Source organism: Dryobates pubescens, chromosome 23, assembly GCF_014839835.1.
Source record: "Dryobates pubescens isolate bDryPub1 chromosome 23, bDryPub1.pri, whole genome shotgun sequence".
Classification (NCBI taxonomy): Eukaryota; Metazoa; Chordata; class Aves; order Piciformes; family Picidae; genus Dryobates; species Dryobates pubescens.
The window spans coordinates 11,762,830-11,784,214 of record NC_071634.1 but is presented as its reverse complement, the minus strand read 5'-3'; the positions used below and the strand labels follow the sequence as shown (position 1 = coordinate 11,784,214).

The window sequence follows — 21,385 nt, the reverse complement described above, 5'->3', positions numbered from 1 at the left end:
AATTGATCATCTTTAGGAACTCTCCAAGGAGTTCTGACTTCTTAAATCAATGGAAAAGAACAGTAGTAACTTCAGTTTCTTACAAGAGGGTTTATTGGATAACAGGAGAGACTATTAAGCAAGGTCAGTCTGAAAGCATCTTTTGGAAATGAAAAGTCTGACTATGTAAAAAAAAAAAAATTGCTAATGTGAACATGAAGAACATCTCACCAACTCCTCTAAACAGCCTTCTCAGCAGAAATAAGGCCATAATGAGGAGAAAGAAAACAGTAGATGTGATATCCCTCAAATTTTGTTAGGTCTTTGACAGCTCCCAGTCTCACAAGTACAAACCTGGTCTAGATAACAAAGTGTGAAGTGTTTGCACAGTTGGTTGAAAAAAAAATATCCACCCTCAGCTCAGCTGACACTAGTCTGTTACTGAACTGGGAGAGGTTATGCAGAAGAGCCTGAAATCCCAGGTTTCCTGCAGGGGTCTAGCCAGGTTGTGGTGGTGGTTTGTTTTTGGGTTTTTTTTAAATGTACTATTCTAAAACTGCAAACTTGACCCTGAAAAGTACTGCCAAGAACAATTCTTGAAGGTTTGCTTGATATTATTCTGGAGAGAATTACAGGAAAGTTACGCTGGAGATACAAGGTTCAGAATCTTTTAAGCTAGTTGACAGCTCAGGAAAGCCTTAAAAGTGTTGAACCTGCTTAGTGAGAAGACTAAAAGGAAGTAGAATTATAGGCATTAAGGGTAATAAAGGTTGAAATCAAGTGGATTGTAATCAGTTTTTGTAGTGTCCTTGCAGGGTAAAACAAATTGGTTTAATTTGTAGTGCTCAAAAGTCTGAACTGATGGGACAGTTAACTAGTGGAAGATGCCTCAGGTAGCTATTGATTCCTCATTGCTAAGGAGTTCAAGAAGAGAGTAAAACAAACATCAAGGAAGACCCAGGTGTGTGGCTGTGCCTACACAGTCTCCGGTAGCAAAATATGACTTACAAAGACATTGGGAATCCTCAGCAGTGATCTCAGCTCTGCACTGCTTATGCATATCTTCTCATGAAGGAAGCCAGCAGTTATGTTCCAGCATGTGACTAGTGAGCATGAGAGGTGAAGCAGGACTCCAGAAAATACTCCTGTGGACTCAAGATACTCACTATGGCATTCACTTGAACTTCACATTTGTTAGCACAATTTCCCCAGAGCAGTGCATGTTTTCATTTTCAAAAGTGGCATTCGTGATGAGTGAGTTAACATACCCTTGCAAGCAACATATGTACACAGTCAGTACAATACAAATACCACATGGATAATATGATAATGAAAAGCACAGTTTCAAATGTCTGCAGTGACCATAAAATTAAACACTCAGCATATTCTCAATGGTGACAGGCCACACTCAGAGATACCCAAACTGTCTCCCAAACAACTGTTTTATTGAGCTAAATCAAAACCTTAGATTCTCAAAACCCTTGAAAAGCTACTTTCCAACCCTTCAATTTCCATCAGAATTATTCCTGTGCACCAAAAATGTCTGCTTCTGCTATTCAAAGATTTCCAAATCTGAAATTAACCGTGAACTAAACTGCGCATCTCCTCCTCTACCCAGAACAAAGATTTGACAAGGGAGGGCAAGGCTGACATACAATCTTCATCCAATGTATCTGAGGAGGAAGAAGGCGACTATGAGACTGTAAGTTCTACGACGCTGGAGGCCATCCATGCTTTGAGAATCCTTCCTGCCAAACCTATACAAGAATCTGAATATGCAGGTAATTTTTGTCTGTGGAAACAGAGCCAAACCTAGAGGTAAAAAAGCAGCAGTACAGACTTGGTGTTTTCAGTCCAGATACTTTTTAAAATGAAGTGGTTCATCTGAGAACCAACACACTGGTGGACAGGAACAAGAGAAGAGTTTTGCTTGATTCTTCATGTTCAGCAGTCATCCTTATTTCTGTTAGATTATGTTCCATTTATAATTACATGCTACTTTTGTAATTTTAATATCTTCACGGGAGAGATTCTAGGACCCCACTCCACCTGGAATGCCCAAGAAACTGATTAGTCAAGCCCACAACCATTTCAGAAAGGCCCACTGCTATTTTAGCCTAGAAACCTTTAAGATGGAAAACATTAAATAACACGTGAAACTTTCCTCCAGCTGATAATTTGCAGATGAAGAAATGTGGTATGCTTTTTAAAAGCATTCTCTGCTGCTTTCAACAGCAGTAATAGGCAATTACTCTGAGTGCATTTCTCAGGCATTCTTAACCTTGCATGACAGCTGCATTAATCAAGTTTGGGTTTACTAAAGCCATTCTAAGTCACATTTAACACCCAAACAAACAGAGTCAATTAATATCCTGTTTACGGAAGTGAAATATCATCCTAGCAATCCATTGCTGGAAGCCATTATAAACACTCTGTGGAGGTTTTAAATCATTAAAAATCTGCAGGGGAAACCCTAGACAAGGGAAAATGGAAACCAGAAACCAAAAATATCTGAAAATATATCACAATCAATAGGCTCATGAAAGCTTGCTCTGGCTCACATCAAAGTCAGCACAGATTTTTCTGCTGATTTTTGTTGGGAGTTAGTTTGATGTCTACACAAATGGATGGCTTCTAATGTGAGAAAATGTATCAGTGTGTGAGATCAAAGCCAGTCTGAGCATCCAGAAATTCTGCATTATCATCATTCAAAGATTCACTTGGAAATCTGAAACAAATTCTAAATACTGTTTTCATCCTGGTTAGTAGAGACTTCCACTCAGCATCATTTGTTGTTTATATAAGACATACCAAAACAATACCATTTTTGTTTTGTGATGTCAAGGAGAACACATTAAAACCAAAAGCTGCTTTCTGCCTGCGTGTTATGCCCAGTAACTATAATGTGGCAGGATATGAGAGTGGCCAAAGGTCTGCAAATGTATTTCAGAATGACAAAACTCAAGGCTAAAATCCCTTTTTCCATCTTTCCTAGACAAATAACAGTGCCCTGGAGATATAAAATTAATGACTCAAGAAGATATGCTAGTCTACAACCGGTGCATTTCTTTCCGATGGCCAGGGGTGCAGTGTTTATTAATGCCTATAGCAAAAATCACAAAGTTCTCTAGAGAGTAGATTTCCTCACACCCCTTGCTAACCCAGAATGACACAATGGTGTCCACAAGAGCAATGCTTCAGATGAAAACAAGTTTTAGTAATCTGTTCAGTTTAGGTCAAATAACTGTGTACCAGCTTCTGAAGGCTTTTCTCTTTTAATCCCAAGGAGGTTAACCATAATAAAGCTATTACCAGAGTCATGCTCACTGCAGCTACTAAAAGATGGTTAAGTTTGGAAGAGATTGAAATGCAAGATCTGCCCTGTAAAATATTTTGTGACCATTAAAAACTCTTCTTCTCATAAGGCACTATCACCGAATTACTCAGGCTTGCTTTTTGTTCCTCTTTTACAGATAAACGTTGTTTAAGGCCTTCAGGTACCACTTCCCCGACGAACAGCCAGCACGCTCAATACTCAGCTGTACGTAAAGATCTTAAACCCTAGTCGCTGATTTCCCCTTTTCTGTAGCATCATTGAAAGTTAGGTGCCTCAGCCACACAATATTCCCTTGTACAAGATCACACATGTTCCTGGGAGCTGTTCCTGTTTCACTCTGTGCCAACATCCTCACCACTTGCTTTCAGTTTTTGACTGCTGGGAATCTCTCAAGTGTTAGAGGCATCCCAGCCAGGAGCAGTGACATTTCCACTAGTCAAAATTTCAAGTATGATGACTAACATCACCTCTTTGTTTTGCTTTATTAACAGAAACACACGTCTGTTACAGAAGGGAGGAGCATGGCGAGTGTTAAAGGTACAATAACAAAGTCAACCCATTCCTGCAATCAGAAATAGAAATTGTTGCTTCCCTATTTAGCTTTTGTACATAAGCAGAGATAGCAGATGACAGAATAGGCAGGGTTCTCAGAGCAGCAGCTGCTTTCCAAAATAATCATGCTGCAAATTCTGCAATACTGTTTCAACTATCTAAAAATCAGAGTAATTATTCAGAAAAGGACATACATATTTTATCTGAGGTCCCACTTTCTCAAGGGGGGGGGGGGGGGGGGGGGGGGGGGGAAGACATTAAACTGAAAAATAAGGGTTTTATTTTCCCTACATTATAAGGGCATAAGCATAGGTGTGGGGGGCCTGAGTCTCCTGAATTAGACTAGAATAAACCAGGTTGGAAGAGACCTTCAAGATCATTGTGTCCAACTTATCATCCAACACCACCTAATCAACTAAACCATGCAATCAAGCACTCTATCAAGTCTCCTCCTAAACACCTCCAATGATGGCGATTCCACCACCTCTCCAGGCAGCACATTTCAATGGCAAATCACTCTGTGTAGAATTTCTTCCTAACATCCAGTCTGAACCTCCCCTGGCACAGCTTGAGACTGTGTCCTCTTGCTCTGGTGCTGGTTGCTGGGAGAAGAGACCAGTCCCTGCCTGTCTACAACCTCCCTTCAGGTAGTTGTAGACAGCAATAAGGTCTCCCCTGAGCCTCCTCTTTTCCAAGCTAAGCAACCCCAGCTCCCTCAGCCTCTCCTCATAGGGATTGTGTTCCAAACCCCTCACCAACTTTGTTGCTTTTCTCTGAGACACGTTCCAGCAAGTCAACATCCCCACAAACATCCCCTTTGTTCCCCACAAAGGGCTGCAAGATCCCTGCTATGATTTACTTCCCTTCTCATGATCTCATGATTTGTGGCTCCCAAGCCTTCTCAGGTATTTTGTATGAATCCATCATGAAGCATAATCTAATCACTATTTTTAAATCAACTTCAGCAATTAAGAGTTTACATTTTCTAGTGACTATTTACAAATGCTAGCTGGCAATGTTCCCCTCCTAATCATATAAATAAATATGACCTAGCATTTTTGTTTACCTCCACTACTTTTACCTTTAGTGGTAAATTTGCTTCAAAATCCCATAGTTTTGAACCCCAAATGTGCCTTTAATTTTTGTTTATTCTTTCTTGTGGTGAAGTCAGAGGCAGGCTGCTATCTTATTTTTCAAGACTCTAATGTAGTGTCCAACTATTAAAACCTTTAATTGATGGTTTTACTCAACCACAAGATTATATTTAAGTAATTTTCTACATACTTCTCTACACTTTATATACTTTAGCCATAGTAATAGCTCAAATTAACTACTAGAGGATTAAGTATCTGATTCATCTTGAAAAGAAATTGGTGTTTTGTTTGGTTTTTCTCTTCTAAATTTCAAATCTTTGAATCATATGCTAAATATGGTCAATAACTGCCAAGCCAGGAAAATATGATCCTTTCTATGCTTGCTGTAACAGCTGATTTTCAGAGTGTAACTATTCTACTTTTTTCTGGCTGATCAAACAATGCAAAGAATTCCATGCAAAACAAAGTTGTTGGGTTTGGGTTTCTCCCCTTTAAATTCATTCTATAAGATAAAACACAGAACCAAATAATTTCTAGAGAGTAGGAGAAAGCAAGCACCATAAAGTTTGCAAAACACAAGGTTAGGTCGAATCCTGTGCGTAAACCCTGACGTAGGTTGCAAAATATGCTGAACTGAGAGAAGTTTTAATAAGCCAGCTTCAAAATCTGCAGAAAACAGTAGGCAGAGTCCCACTGACAGTTTGGCAATTTAGAGAAAGCTTCAAGGGGCACCAGGATTTAGTAGGTTGTATTGACATGTTTGTCTGCCTCCATGAGACTTGTGTGGAGTTCAGAGAGATGAACCAAAGGCAGTGCAGACAGGGAAATGAAATTTCAGTTTGAGAATGCAACTTGTACACATTTTTTTAGTGCCTTCTGAGCTAAGAGTGCTTATTAAGCACCCTGCTGGTTTTAAGTAAGTAGTACACTGTTACTAAATGTATCTTAACATTGTCATGCTCAGTGCTATGAGGTGGCTTTGCCACAAGATGGCACAAACAGCACAAAAGATTATTACTTCTTTTCCAACAGGTATTTTCTAGCATCGTTAAACCTTTAAGCTACCATTATTTTTATTCACAGCAATTTGTCATAGTTAAAGGAAAACTTAAGTTGATGGCATCTCTCTTTACATTAGAGTTTGGACTTCAATATGTACAATTTATGTAAAACTTTTCAATAGAGTAAGGGGACAGGGGGGAAGAATTAGTAAGATGCCCTCTGATCATTGAAATAATCCGTCATATTTTCATAAGCTTCAAACTAAAATATTTAATTTCATCATTTCTTGAGATTTTTATACACTTTTATTCAAAACAGGTTAAAAAAAAAAAAAAAAGGCATCCCAAACAACTTGATATGCATAGATAGTCTCTGAACAATACCTAAATAAACATCACCCTCAAATGTTTCATTCTGAACAAAGGAAGAAATCAAAGTTCACTGGTTTATTATATATCATGATGATTCTTTAATTTCCATTCTTTTATAATTCAGGCTGGAAAGAACCAACATAAAAATGCTTCATTTTTTCCCCTTCTTTAACTTGCTCTTAGTTGCCTCTTATGAAAAGAATGTGAGTGATACTAGAAAGATTTATTGCCTACAGTATCTTCAATGCTTCTACGATAGCCATAATTATCTAACTAGACTTAGTCTTGAGTATTATATGGAGACAAGCATATATGATTGTAAGTTGTGCCTGAAACCATGTAATCCATCGTTAAGAAAGGCTAAATTAAGTGCAGATCGAACAAAATTCATTCTGCTTCCAATAAGCTCCATTCAGAACAGCTACCAGAATAGAAAAGAATTAACCAGGTTGGAAGAGACCTTGGAGATCATCGAGTCCAACCTATCATCCAACACTACCTAATCAACTAAACCATGGCTCCAAGCACCCCATCCAGTCTCTTCCTAAACACCTCCAGTAATGGTGACACCACCACTTCCCTGGGCAGCCCATTCACAGCCAATCACATTTTCTATGAAGAACTTCTTCCTAACATCCAGCCTAAAAAATACACCCTTGAGTAACCTGTCTCAGGTCTAGAGCCTGCGACTTGCTTCCATTCCCACACACAACAATCTCCCCCTGACCCTTCAAAGACTCAAGCTTCTTTTAGGTTCACATATGTTAGTAGTCCCCATCCAGTAGCAAAGTTATGGAGACACAGGTGTGATAGGCAGGATGCATTCTAAGGGGACAGCAACATGACTTTAGAGCAAAGAGTTCTGGAAGTACAGCCAGGGCAGAGGGGGATGGGGCTAGACTATCAATAAGAATAACAATCATACTAGAATAAACTATATATGTGTATCACTCTATTAATTATTCATTATTATTTATAGGAGAAAAGATGAGAAAACATGGACACAAGGTAAGGAGAATCTCTCATCAAAATTTTTCCAGGTCATTTTGCCATTTAGTACTACCTAAAGGATAAGAGAACTCTTATCTGCCATCCCACATTGTCTCACTCACTTGCATTCATGGTTTATGTAGATGTCTTCTATTCCTCAGTGATTTTAAAAAGGCATATTAAAGCTCGATGTTAGGAGTGTTAAAGTACATAAACCCTTTGATGACACAGCCATGTCTGCTTAGACTACACTCTTCACATTTCTCTTAGTAAAACAAGGGGGAAAGTTTACACAGATTTTTCTTTTCTTTTCCAGGAGCCTGTGCCTCCCCCACGGTAAGGTCACTGAAGAGCTGGCTTACCTGCACTGCTCAGGGTGTTCAGTGCTAGTGAACACTAACATTCATCTACACTGCTCATTGCTTTCTTAGGTTCTAACAGGAAATTAAGGAGAACAAAGCATAAGCCATAAGTGTTCGGAGCAGGAACTCTAAGCCTGCATGTTCAGTATCAATTTGGATGAACCTTCAACCAAGTCAAAAACCTGGAATCTTGTTGAACCCAGATGTAACTTGTTGGGGGGTGGGGGTTTTGGGGGGTGGGAATCTTCCATTAATTTGCATCACTTTTGTCTTAGGTTCCATTCACTGTGGTAATATTGACTTCATTGTCTCTTAAATCTTTCTGCCAATATTTTTTTGCTACAAATCTAAACCATGTCCATAGTAATCAACTCAAATATTGCTGCTTATTCCCATGGAAGATGGAGCAAGCTCTGTTCCAGGAATGTATTTTTTATGGTATGCTCACAAACAAAAAGTGAAATCTCTTCTTGACCTTCTCAATACCAAATTAACTGTAACAACTAAGACATCCTTCCAAAGGGTCATGCAGGACTGACAAGCTCCATGCCTACACTGACTGCTCTACAAGCTATAAAAATATAACCAGCATTACAGACATATTGAGATTATTCCTTAAATATGAGGTAAAAGCACAAAAGGACAGTATAGTTTCACAAATCCAAAACTTATGTAAAAGCACAGAAAAACAGAACATTCTTGTTCCATTATTCCAGAAAATGTCCCCATTTATTTCCATTTGTATTACGATGGTAATAGTGGTTCTTTATTCTCTCATCTAACTTACTTTTGGTCTGTACCAGGAAATGCACAAAGTTTGCTCCCCAGGAGCCCACCACTGAAGGGCAGTTCAGCAGTGCTGCACGGATGCTCTTCCAGCCTTATGTACCCAAGCTTCCAGCTGGAACTGGGCTGGTACTGGCTGGTCTCAGAGCACAGGCAGCATGCCTACATCTGCTAGAACACACTGGGTATGTGTTAAGATGCGAGTTTTCTGGGAGGAAAAGTACTTTTTCCTGTGTCTGAACTTCAGTGTGGTCCCTGGCTGGGCCTTATACACATTCACATCCACCCAGGTGCATCAGCACTGGAGAGCAGTACTGGGCACACACTGGCATCAAATGGCATGTACCACAGTACAGCAATGTCTTGCACATGTAGAATATTATCCAGAATCACTATTATAATTGAAGAGCCCCAAGAAGCTCCTGCACCTGAACTAAGCTCAGCACAAATACATTGAAATGCCTCGCAAAATTCCAGTGTTTTACTTTTTGGGCTTGTACTTGTAGTAGTCCCTGCACCGCCTGTGTTCCTTCAGAGTTCTTCACCTTCTCCTTTGACTTCTCTAGGCCTCTGAAGACACTTCCAAAGCAGTATCAGCCACTTCCTCCAGAGCCCCAGATAAGCAGCCAGCTCCTTCAGACAAGGAAGGCACTCAGCCAAGCTCACACCTTTCCAGCGTCGGCAAAAGTCACAAGGTACAGCTGTGTTCCTCATCCTCCTTCTCCAAGGACCGAAACATTCTCCCCAGTCAAACCACAAAACTTAACCTCCATTGCACCTCTCTTTTTACTGAAGAAAAATAAGTTACTCTTTGGACAGCTGTGAGCAATTGAGAGAAGTGGTGTTACATGTAACATGACACCAGCAGGTTTTCAAGGAAAAAATGCCAGAGAGTAGTAAAGAACTAAAGGAATAGAAAAGAAAGGAAAACTTTCATGAAGGTTTTGTTTAAGGTTTGTCCTACTAACATTTAGCAGGCTTGCAACCACTTCTAAGTAAAAGAAAATGGCACTTGCTTAGTACAGCTGGAGAAATGCAGACTGCACCAGATACAAAACCACACATCCCACGGGTGTTGTGTTCAGCAAAATAAATGACCAGTCTGTAGCCTTGCTCCAGCCCATGAGACCAATGAATCCTGCCTGAGTCATTTCTTGCCCTTTCCATTGTGCCCTCCTCCAACTATCCAAACCCCAAACAGTTCCTCTCCCTTCTCCTAGCCTTCCTGAAACTTCACACTAATAGATCATCCCCAAATTTCTTGTCTCTTTAACCCTCCGTGGTAGTAGTTTCAGCACAAGGAGGAGAGCCCTTCTTGCTGAAGAAGCATTGAAAAATAGCTCCCAGGGTTTTCTATGAGTGTTCATGATACACAGCACATCTAGCAAATGATGTTGGCATCAATACCTCATCCATTTGTAGGGTAAGAGTAGTTTCTGACAAACCTCCTCAGAAAAGGAAGTGTTTCAGTTGATCAGATGTATCAGGAGAAAACAGAAGAATAATTGAACATCTATGTGAATCAGGACCGTGAGCAGCATCCTCCATTCCTCTTCTCCTGGTTTACACCTACTTTCCTCTACATTTGCTTCTCTGAAAGTTTCATTCTTGAAACTCCTTAGTCTTCAAGAGACTTAGCTCCATTTATAGTGACTTTAAAATTAGTGACAACTTTATAGTACGAGATGAAAAGTGTTGAAGAAAGCTAATCATCATCCACATCTCTTCTCCCCTCACCCCAGAATGAATCCTTAACAAAGACTTTTCTCATTTACCATAATGAATTCAGTGGATGCTATTTGTTTTTTATGGAATCCCATATCCTTCTCCTGCAAATAATTTATGCAGAGAAATAACTAGCCTCTGAATTTCTATAGTAGTAATAAAATCCCTCCCTTACCAAGGGCTGTTAATTTTCAGTGATGATGCAATCAAAGTATTTAAGTACTCAGTGGTTTTTATTTTACTATAAGGAAATGTCTTACATATAATTCTTTCTTTTCCAGGCATCTATCTGTTAAGGAACTAAATGAAGTAAGTAATCATCTTTGTATATATTAGGATCATAAAACCATATACAACCCATGACTGCACAGACTCTCATGTAAGAGAATTTTAACCTATTAGGTAAAAATACTATAAGAACCATATCAGCTTTGGATCATAAATGTATCATTCTTTAATTTTCAACATCATTACTTCTGGAATGGCAGGTAAGTTCCTGAAGTTGCCTGCAGAAATGAAAACATACATACAGAGTAAAGCTGCCTTCCCAAATATCCTTTTGGCTGGAGAGCAGATGGCTCTAGGGTAGCCCCATAGCAGCCAGACAGTGCCCATGAGATGACTGTCAAGGCACCTTTACAGAATGCATAGTGGGGGTACAAGAAGCAATGAACGTGAAACAAGAGAGGCTGTAACTAGAAATAAGAAAGAAAAAAAAATGAAGAAAGTAATTATCATTCTGTGATTCTAATGATGCTGTTGGAACAAGCTGACCAAAAAGGCTCTGAAACTGGAGGTTTGCCAGATGCAGTTGGTCAGAGCTCTGAGCCAAGGTCTCATCTCATAGTTCACTGTGCTTTAAGTAGGAGCTAACACTAGAGACCTGCCTAGGTCCCTCCCAACCTGTGAACTTCTAAGCAATGGGAAAACATTGCTGGGAGAGTAACTCTTAAGGAATACTTAAGGTGCAAGCTCAGATTGAAAAATTCTTCTCTTTAATATTAATGTCCTACAGTCTTGTGTGTTTCAAAGCAACAATTTGGATTAACAATTCAAATTACTGTTCCCATGTGAATCAAAATAATACAGAGATGCAGTGAAACTCTGAGTCAAATTCTGATCTCTAGACATCTATCATTCACTTCTTTGTAACATGAGGTGAATTAAGATGTTGCACACTGTGATTTTGCATGAAGTATCTGCCACAACAGTAAAAATAATTGTACTGCCAGTTAAGGAGCCTGATTTTGAACTTTGGCTAGTGTATTTTGAGTCAGAGTCAGTCTCTCGATTTGATACAGATCAATGAAGGAAAATGGTATTGGAAGTTAAACTGATGGACAACAGTCATCATGAAACAGTGATCATTGCAGTGAGCCATATGTTCACTCGTCCCCCTAAAAACTCAGTGCTCATTGCAGCATTCACCTTGGGTTTTTGACAGAGTGATCAAGTACTAATGACTGAATGTCTACAAGGTATTCTGAAATTAAAACATAGTTGGGTTGTTTGGGATACATTCAAGATGGTAAGATCAAGAGAAATATTTACTGTCTATGTTATTTTATATAGGCACCTGGAAGACAACAAGGTTAGTATTTAATAATACAGTATTAATTTGTTATCTTCCCTTCATATTTGGAGAACAAGATATTCTATCATTAACATTTAAGGTGAAGCAGTCAAGTATAGGAACCAGACATCTATCCTGCCAAGTGGCATAAGGCTTGCTGTCTCTGTATTTAAATGAGTAAGAGACATGCCCCAGATCAATATGTTAAGAAGAGAGAGATTTAGAGTGGCCTCAACACTTGTGTAAGATGTAGCAGAGGGAAAAAAAGGGAATTTAACTAGGTTTTAACTACAGCTATTTTGGGAACTAGGGTTTCACATTCATTCTAAGCAAATAGAAGTCTTAAGGCTCTAGGGGAATAAACAGTGCTGGAATCCAAATTACTGAGGGAAGGATATCCTGAAAAGATTGGATTCCTCTGTTCTGCACAGAGAAGGTCACCCTTCTCTCCATCTTGCTGCTCCTCTCCCATAATTTGAGGGTGAGAATTTTGAAATAAAGATTTCTTTTTTTTAAAGCTTTAGGTTTGTAAAGCTAAAAAGAAAAACCAAACACCAACCCACAAGTAGTTTGGTGGGGTTTTTTTAATATCATGTTTTAAAAATGTGTTTTAAAATACTCTTGAGAAGTACACAGCTTCAAAAAAAAAAAAGTTTAAGCCCCTCAGTGTGTGCATGGAGGTTCAGGGGAGGAAAAAAAAGAGAAATTAAAATCTTCCTCTGAAATGCTTTGAAGATAGATACAGGCTATGTGATTTTTCTGCTGTTTACACTTTTGTGTTAACGAGCTCATCATTTCCTCTGGCATGTATTTTTTGCAGATTAAGGCAGAGGTTTTGGATTTTCAGCTAGAAATAGCATTGACTGCATTAATATATTCAAAGCCTATTTATGCTGTCCTATAAAAAGGATTTATGAACCCTCCATAGATGTCTAGTACACAATTCTGCATTATTTATCATTATGTTAAGCCATATTTAGCATCAGCAAAACCTGTAACATCCACCGTGTAACGTTCAGCACCAGTATAAATAGTTTCATTAGCTGACTCATTTAAGCCAGACTGATTGCAGCCTGTTCAGTTTTTGTACTGAGCTGGGAGAGTTGGGGCTGTTCAGCCTGGAGAGAAGGCTCTGGGGAGACCTTGCAACGGCCTCCCAGTACCTGAAAGGGGCCTGCAAGAAAGCTGTGAAGGGACTTTTTATGAGGGCTTGCAGTGATAGGATGAGAGACAATGGCTTTAAGTTTGAACAGGGCAGATTTAGACTGGATTTTAGGAAGAAATTCTTTACAGCAAGGGTGGTGAGACACTGGAACAGGCTGTCGAGGGAGACTGCGGCCCTTGGAGGTGTTCGAGGCCAGGCTGGATGAGACCTTGAGTGACCTCTTCCAGTGGGAGGTGTCCCTACCCATGGCAGGGGAGCCTGAACTACTTATCTTTAAGGTCCCTTCCAACCTAAATCACTCTATGAATCTATGAAATCTCTCACCCCCATAGATAAATTCAGTTTATTTGACAGCAGTTGCTAGATACTACTTCTTTTTCTATGTACTTTGACAGCAAGTTTTTAATTCTTGCTCTTAATAGTTACAGATTTGGGGAAGAACCTTGAATCTTTTCGAGCACCACATTATCAACCTAAACACCACCCTGAAGCCAGGTAGGAACATAAAAAATTCATGACTTCATACTGGATGCTTTGAGGACTAACTGTTTTGCCCTAGAAAATTACACTTCCCTATGCAACAAAAGCAACATGGTATCACTTTCTAACGCCATGTAGTGATATATTATGGTTTGCTCTGATGCATGACAAGAACCATCTCTGGGAATTGCTTTCAAGCCATTGTAATGGCACATTCAACTTTTATCTCTAATAGGATACTACTGTTACAGTTTTGCCTTACTTTCCATGCTAGGATGTTAAATACACTGTACAAAGAAGCTCTACCATCTCCAGCCTCAGAATTTCCTTTCCCCCTTACCTTCTGTTTCCATATAGAATACATACTTGTCCTTCCAAAGGTAAATTATTCTTACATAGAAATGTGCCACAGTTCCCATTTTTCTTCTCTAGCACACACAAGTTTTCTGTTGCTTTTAACTCTATATCCTCTTAAATTACTACATACACAAAAAGTATAGGCTAAAGTGTAGAAAGGGTATGACTGAGTTAACATTTCTTATACAAATACTGAATCTCTCATCTAGCCTTGTTTATAATGATGGCATTTGTCCAAGATGAAAATTGTCTTGGAGTAAATGTCACAGCATTTGTGACCTCCTCAGTATTTTGTTTCTTCTTGTGTGGTACCAGTGGCTTGGTTATGTGAGCTATTAGGTTGGTGCTCTTCCCAGTATAGCCACTCTAATTAATATAACAAGACACCAGCTGGGTACTCAGCAACAGTCTAGAAAAATCAAAAGGGGCAGGGAACTGCTCCCTGAGTCTTTCTATAGGGCTGGGAACATCAGGTGAAATTAGCAGAGAACAGGGTGAAAACAAACAAAGCAAATTGTGCTCCCCACACAGGAAACTCTTGCCATTGTGGAGTGAAAAAAAACCCCAAAGTCTGTAACTTTACAAAGTGACCAGTGAAATAATGGAAGAGAAACCTGGCAAAAGCAGCTAAATACACAATTAGCACCCAAAAGCCAGGAAGGCTCAAAGCTGCAACAAGCAGATGAAAGGATATTCTGGGTAAAAGCACAGCTATGCATTGCTCTCCAATTTGACTCAAACACCACCACTAACAGAAATACTTTTCTGATGTTACCTTCATTTGTTGCTTTTTCCTAGCCTTCAGTGTGCACAGAGCTCTAAAAATGTCTGCAGCTCAGGTAAGAACCACATACTGCTTTGAAAACTAAACCAGGCACGGATAAAGAGTAAGAAACAGAACCACATTCCTTTGTGTTTCTACTGCCCCCTAGCCATCTTCACTTCAGGTATTTCTTACCCTTCTAGAAGCACTGACAAGGCACATGGAGGCCAGGGAGATGATCAAAGACAGTCAACAGGGCTTCACTAAATGCAAATGCTGCCTGACCAACCTAGTGGCCTTCTATGGTGGAGTGACTACATCAGTAGACAAGGGATGATCTATGGATGTGATCTATCTGGACTTCTGCAAGGCCCCCACAACATCCAACTTGCCAAACTGGAGAGATACAGATTTGATGGGTGGACTGTTCAGTGGATAAAGAATTGTCTGGATGGTCACAATCAGAGGGTAGCACTGAAAGGCTTGAAATCCAGGTGAAGATCAGCAATGTCCCTCTGGGGTCCCTGCTACATTTGGAACCATGATTCCATTTCTGGACAGACTGATTGCCTGCTGAAGATCATGGCTGTTTGTCTACAGAGATCAGTGGGCATTGCTAGTTATCTTAGAAACAAACGTGCTGCTGCTATAAAGGAGGGCATGGTACACATATGCATGAAACTGAGAAACAAACTATTATTCTTCTGTAAAAAAAAATTACTTGGAAGATCTTTTATTTCATATGTGATATATGAGCACAAAAAGACTAAACTGATAAAGCATGAACAGATAAAACATAATGAAATACTGCTCTGGCAAACAATACCAGCTCTCATGACAGCAAACAGAAGGAAAAGATGGAAGCCTTTGATAATCACATTTTTCTCATTTACAACAGACACTAGGTCATTTCTCCCACCAGCACTGCATGAAACCAGAATGCTTTCTGTTGTAGAGCAGGATATGATGGGGTTTATCTTCAGTTAACCCTTTTGTCCCCATGCAAACAAACTGCATTTGACCTACATATTGAATATGCAAGTCCCTGCTTTTCTCAGCTGCTTCCACTGCATCACAATCAGACTCAGCTCAAGCCTCTTAGATTACCTCACACTTCCTGATCCTGCCTCATCCTCAGCGCTCATACAACTTTCCAGAGCTGGGGCAAGCTGGGTCCAGCTGGTAAAAAGCAGCATTAAATCTACAGGAAACAAATCACATTGACTTTGGGAGGACAGTTCTAGCTACATAAGCTCCTTCAGTTAGCTGCCTTCTCAGCAGAGCAGCACAAAGGAACATGCAGCTAGGGACCTCCACCTTCATCTTTTACTTAATGCAAGAACAACCTCACTTCTTGGCCCTAAATTTGTTAATTGAAACAAGGCACAGAACAGACTGGCATTCCTCAGCATGGCAGAACTTCTGAATCCTCTAAGGTTTCAACAGCTTGATAGAAACAATGCTAGCTGACAATGGGATAATAAAGGGATATAATATGACCTAACATAAAAGCAGCTGTGATCCAACACAAATAAAAGAAGCTCAAAAGGTGAAAGCAGAACACTTTCCTGTATTTATCATTTCACAATTGCTGTTTCATTAACAGTTTAGTATTTTGCAACATGCAAAAGAACCTGGCAGTGATGTCCATTAAAACACATCCAGAAACTGATGTGCTAAACCTCATGGGGCATGAATCTGAAATCACTGGTGCTGCTTTAGCACAAGGCCATTCCTAACTGACAGCTCTGTGTTTTAAGGAATAATATCCTAGTACTGTATTCCTAAACTCTAAATGCTCTTCTCAGGCTTGCTAAGTCAAGCTAATAGGGTAAAGCAAAACTATAACTTCAGTCTAAAATACACAACTCTTTTTTTCCTTCCCAATTTACTTTTACAGGGTCCACGTTAAGTGGAGAGAATCTGTCAGTGATGAGGTCACCCTACTCAACACGCAAAAATAAATCCAAACCTTCACAAGGCAAACAGGAAATGCAATCTCTTACTCAAGCCACTGAACAGGTAAAAAAAACTCACCTCTCTTCAGAGGAGACAGGTTTTTAGAAAGCAGGATTATCAGTACAGGGCACACACCCCCCACACACCAAAACTGGTGTGTACTGGAAACATTCTCCCAAGTTAAATGGTCTGAAAGCTGTGGGCATTCAGCACCCCTGAGAACAGTCTAATACGAGTGCTTGAAACCAGGGATACGAATTTCAGTGTCTAATTTGATTCAGATTTCTTAATAGGACATCCCAAGAGAGAGAGAATTATTTTTCACAAACTGTGCTAAACTTGCTTTAAATGCAGATTGGATACAATCTGTTTCCTCTGGCTTTTGCTGCTGTCAGCTGTGGTTCATTTCTGTACACTGATTACACTCTGTTAAAAATTAAAGGATTTAAGCAAGTATGAATGGTACATTGGAGGATACGATCGCCATGAAGCAGAGCAGGCACTCTTACAGGAAAACACTGTAAGTACAAATTGTCTGGAAACTCTGAGTGTAAACTCTTGGAGAAAACATCTGTAACTATCCACAACGGCTTGCAAGCTCTGTTGTGAACTAACCATACCTTCTGTGTCCTACAGGATGAGACATTCTTGGTGAGAGATTGTTCAAAGAAATCAAATGCTGAACCTTATGTTTTGGTTGTCTATTATGGAAGAAGAGTATACAACATTCAAGTACGCTTTCTGGAGGAAAGCCAACAATACACACTGGGAACAGGGCTCAGAGGAGAAGATGTAAGCAAAATCAGAACTGATGTTGCAGTTTATTGCTTTTATATCCCACTTCACAAGTCCTTCATAGTAAAGATAAGCTACCAACTCCCCCATAACAAACTTGCTGTTTCACTGAAGGTTCTTTCATAATACTCTTCATTTCAAGTATGTCTCAAAGTTTCAACTAACTTCGAGACAACAATTTAGACCTGAATTTTACACACTGTGCTCAAAAATCAGATTTCAATCAATGTGAAAATTTCCAAAGTCCTTATAATACTTCTACTACCTAATAATCAGCACCCACAAATTACAAGGGGAAGAAAATTCCTTTTTCTAGGTGTATGTATGTAATTTTAGCATTTTTTAACTTGTTATATTTCAAAATATACACAGCTCCACATATCTGATAGTTGTTATTGCTGCTGTTATAGTGTCTCTTCTGTGTGTCTCATACAGCAGAAGGGAAATTAGCTTTTTTTTCCTTCTTTAAAGTGAGGAACCAGACAAAAGGTCTCATGGATATTCAGAAGCAATTAAATAATGTGTGACCCCACCAATCAGTCTTTCAGCTATAGGAAAGTTCAATTAGAAAATCCCTTTAGATTAACAATGGGGTTTTTAATAGAATGAAATCAAACTGCATATTCATTCTAAGAGTCTTAATTCTTTTTCTACCTATATGGTTAAATAATACAGGATCTGCATGGCTTTCACAAAAGAAAAACACAAAACCAAACCAACAATTTCAAGAATGCTCAGCTGCACAGCAAAAAACCCCAAAGCAACAACCTACTGTGAGGGTTATTAGCTATCTAAATGAGACTGAAGTGGCAGAGCCTCTGTAGCTGAATCTTCCATTATGGTTCTTTCATATGTTGATGCTTTCTAAACTTTTCTGCAGACTTTTAAAAGCCACAAACCAAAACAAAACGAAGTCCTACATAATTACCCTGAATAACTCACACAAACAATTTTTATTGCGCTAAAAGGAAAGAGAACACAATCCCTCTGCATCTCAGGAAATACCAAAATACACGACTCTGTTGTTTGTTCCAACTTGAGCACAGAAAGTATGTATCCTCAACAGTAGGTCTGGACAAATTAGGCACTTACAATTCCAGAACAATGAATTCAAGCACCTAGTTAGCAACTAACATTTCACCTCTACACGGACAAATCTGTAACCATCGTACTACTTTTAAGCCCTTCTTATTCAATATTATTGTTTCTCTTTAACACAGAAACCCTCCCATAGATCATCACAACAGAAAAAAAAGTTCAGAACTGTTTTGTTAGGCAGCTTTGTGTAGTAGCAGGGAGCCACAGAGATGATAAACTCCTATTTTTCTACGCATTATTCTCAGCAGCAGACACAACAACAGAATTACCTGGGTGCAATGCACACGTGCAGTTACAACCAACCAGTAGTACTGATCTTGCCCAGAAGAGCCACTTCCATCTCAGGTAGTCTCAAAGGACTCCCAAAAAATGCTCTTTCTTGAAAACTGTCACCTCAAATGCTGCATGCTGCTTAAGGTGCTTACCTCAGGAGGGTGAAACTGCTGCCAGTAGTTTTCCAACGCCTACTGAAAACACTTTCCAGAGCATTCTGTGCCGGCCCTCCACAGGGAAACCCTTTGTTCCTCCATTTTGTAGCACGCAATGCAGGCAGACCAGCTGCTTTAATTAGACTAATTAAACAGCCCCTCTTCACCTGCCAAGAGTCAGAAACCAAAACAACAAACAGGTGCAGCCCTATTGCACTTCTCCCCACCTGATTGTACTTAAAGATTTTCTCCAGCAGTTTTCACCTCTCGTTTTTTCTATTTTCATCCACTAAAAGGAAGTTTTTCCTTGCACATAAATCTAATTGTTCCAAGTTTTCTACATCCTCTTGCAAATTTTGATTTTTCTTCATGTAGTTTCTGATCTGGTAACACTTTGTAGCATCAAAGAAGATTTTCAATTAACTTGATTAGTTCTCATGTACAAACAAACTCGCAGTGTAAAGTATCACACACTGCAAATGAAGTGTAACTTTTGATAAAGTGAGTCATTATTTAGCTTTTGAAAAGATGAAGCAACTGTATCATCACAGCTGGCATCAAACTGTTACAGGGATACTGCAGTCTCAGGGCTGACATGCTCCCCTTTCTGCCCTGAGCAGCCAGCTCTCTTCTCCAACACAAGAGGCAAAGAAAATAAGAGGGTTAAAATCTGGTGCTCTTCCTTTCATGATTGCTTCCATCTAATCTAATCATAATTCTATGCAAAATATTACCTACTTCTGTCTTTTGCAAGTCTTTCAACGTGGTACAGAAAACCATCCTGCAATTTCATCTTCAGGCACTGATTACAAATATTTCTTCTTCCCCCAGAAATTTAATTCTGTGAAAGAGATCATTGACTTCTACAAGAACACTCCCATCACGCTCATTGATGGAAAGGATAAATCAGGAAGCCAGCGAGAACAGTGCTACCTCACATATCCCTTCAAGCCACACCAAAGATGGTTTGTGCCTTAACATAACCCATCTGTTGTACAGCTGGAAGTAGCACAAATATAAAAAAAACCAACAGATTAGCCCTTGAGTGAGGAGCTCCCCATAATATTGTGAAGCATTCTAAATGCTCCACTCAAAATTTCTCTCTATGAATACAGATCCAATCCATTTTTATTTTTCATATTCCTGTAGCTTGCTTTTAAGCGTGAGGATGCAAGTATGTTCCACTGTATTAAACCACAGCAAAGCATGGACACACTGACTCCTGATATTCGGCAATGATTTGAGCCATTTGCTTATCTTGCACTCCACCTTCTCACTCAAGTCCAAACCCAGATCCAGTCTTGCTTACCTCATGTCATTGAAGCCCAGTTTTTAGCGAAACCTAATCAAGCATACTATGGTCATATGAAAACATACTTTTGCTTTCAAAAAATAAACATGAAATGCTATTTGTCTGAGTACTCTCTCTGTCTGAGACTCTCTGTTTAAGAGTTTCACTCAGTGTGCACAATCAGCTGTGCTCAGCAGCCACTGAAGTCAGTTGGTGTCAGCTGATGCTCGTATAGGAGCAGATTATAAAGGTAGCTTTAATTATGTGCATTCTGTTACTTAACTACCACTTATTTGGCTTAAACAGCAGATACTTATATTCCATATCTAAGCCTTCAAATACTTGTATGCAAGCAGTCCCCTTGAATTCATACCAGTGCAAACATTGATATAAAAGTCACCAGTAGGTACAGTAGATGTACTTCAAGGTCAGCAAGAAAGTGTTTCTGTATCAAGAAAGACATAAGCAGGTAGTATTCTTCCCGGAGGGGGGGGGGAAGTAACATTTATTCATATAATTTGAGTTTTTTGAAGGCCTAACTGAATTCATTATAAATATGCAAGGCAAACTCCAGTATCTGTCTGCAAAGCAACCACAATTTTCCTTTCTAAGCACACTCAAAAGTTTGACATAGGTAACTAGAATATACCAGAAATGCAACATTGGTTACTTTACCTTTATAGAACAGGAACAAGAATAAAAGCATTTAAGTCCAAAACATGACATTGTAACCCAATTTGTGATGCAACAGGTAGTGGCCCAAGGCAGCTCTGAGAAAGAATTTAGCAGTTACTTGTTATTTCCCTGCAATGTTTTTACTTCTCAATGCTACATCAAAATGCAAGAGAACACTCATGGTAATTGTTTCTCTCAAACCACCAAGACTATGTTAAACTTGAAGGAAATTGTTCTGACATTACCTAATAAGAAGAATGAAAATTAAGAAAACAGAAGCTGCTAAGTCAAGTTTGGCAGAACTCATAAAAAGGAAAAGAGATATGATGTAATCTGCTTTAAGAGTTCCAAAGCCACTACAGAATTTAATTTATAAGAGATTTTCATCTTAAAAAAAAAAACAAACACAAACTCTAAATTAAACCCATGAAAAAAAACAAACAAAAAACAACACAGCTTAACAGATTATGGAAGTGATATACAAAGCTTTGCAGATGCTTACTGAAACAGTAACCTTGCTGACAAAAGACAAGCATTACTAGTTCACGTAAACCACCTAGAGTTTATAAAGCCAAGTGGCAACACTTTCCCTGTCCCTCCCTG

The 21,385-nt window shown here is 39.2% G+C and overlaps 1 protein-coding gene across 1 annotated transcript; it reads left to right on the top strand.

The window, feature by feature from the left end:
- The first annotated feature begins 863 nt into the window (after positions 1–863).
- Positions 864–19,794, top strand: CLNK (cytokine dependent hematopoietic cell linker). The gene is made up of 15 exons (XM_054172091.1): positions 864–872; positions 1,598–1,760; positions 3,453–3,520; positions 3,808–3,853; positions 7,315–7,343; positions 7,642–7,661; positions 9,040–9,168; positions 10,480–10,507; positions 11,771–11,789; positions 13,359–13,431; positions 14,572–14,612; positions 16,437–16,558; positions 16,938–17,015; positions 17,132–17,287; positions 19,648–19,794. Exons 1-15 carry the CDS (start codon positions 864–866, stop codon positions 19,792–19,794), a joined length of 1,128 nt encoding a protein of 375 aa, XP_054028066.1.
- The last annotated feature ends 1,591 nt before the right edge of the window (positions 19,795–21,385 follow it).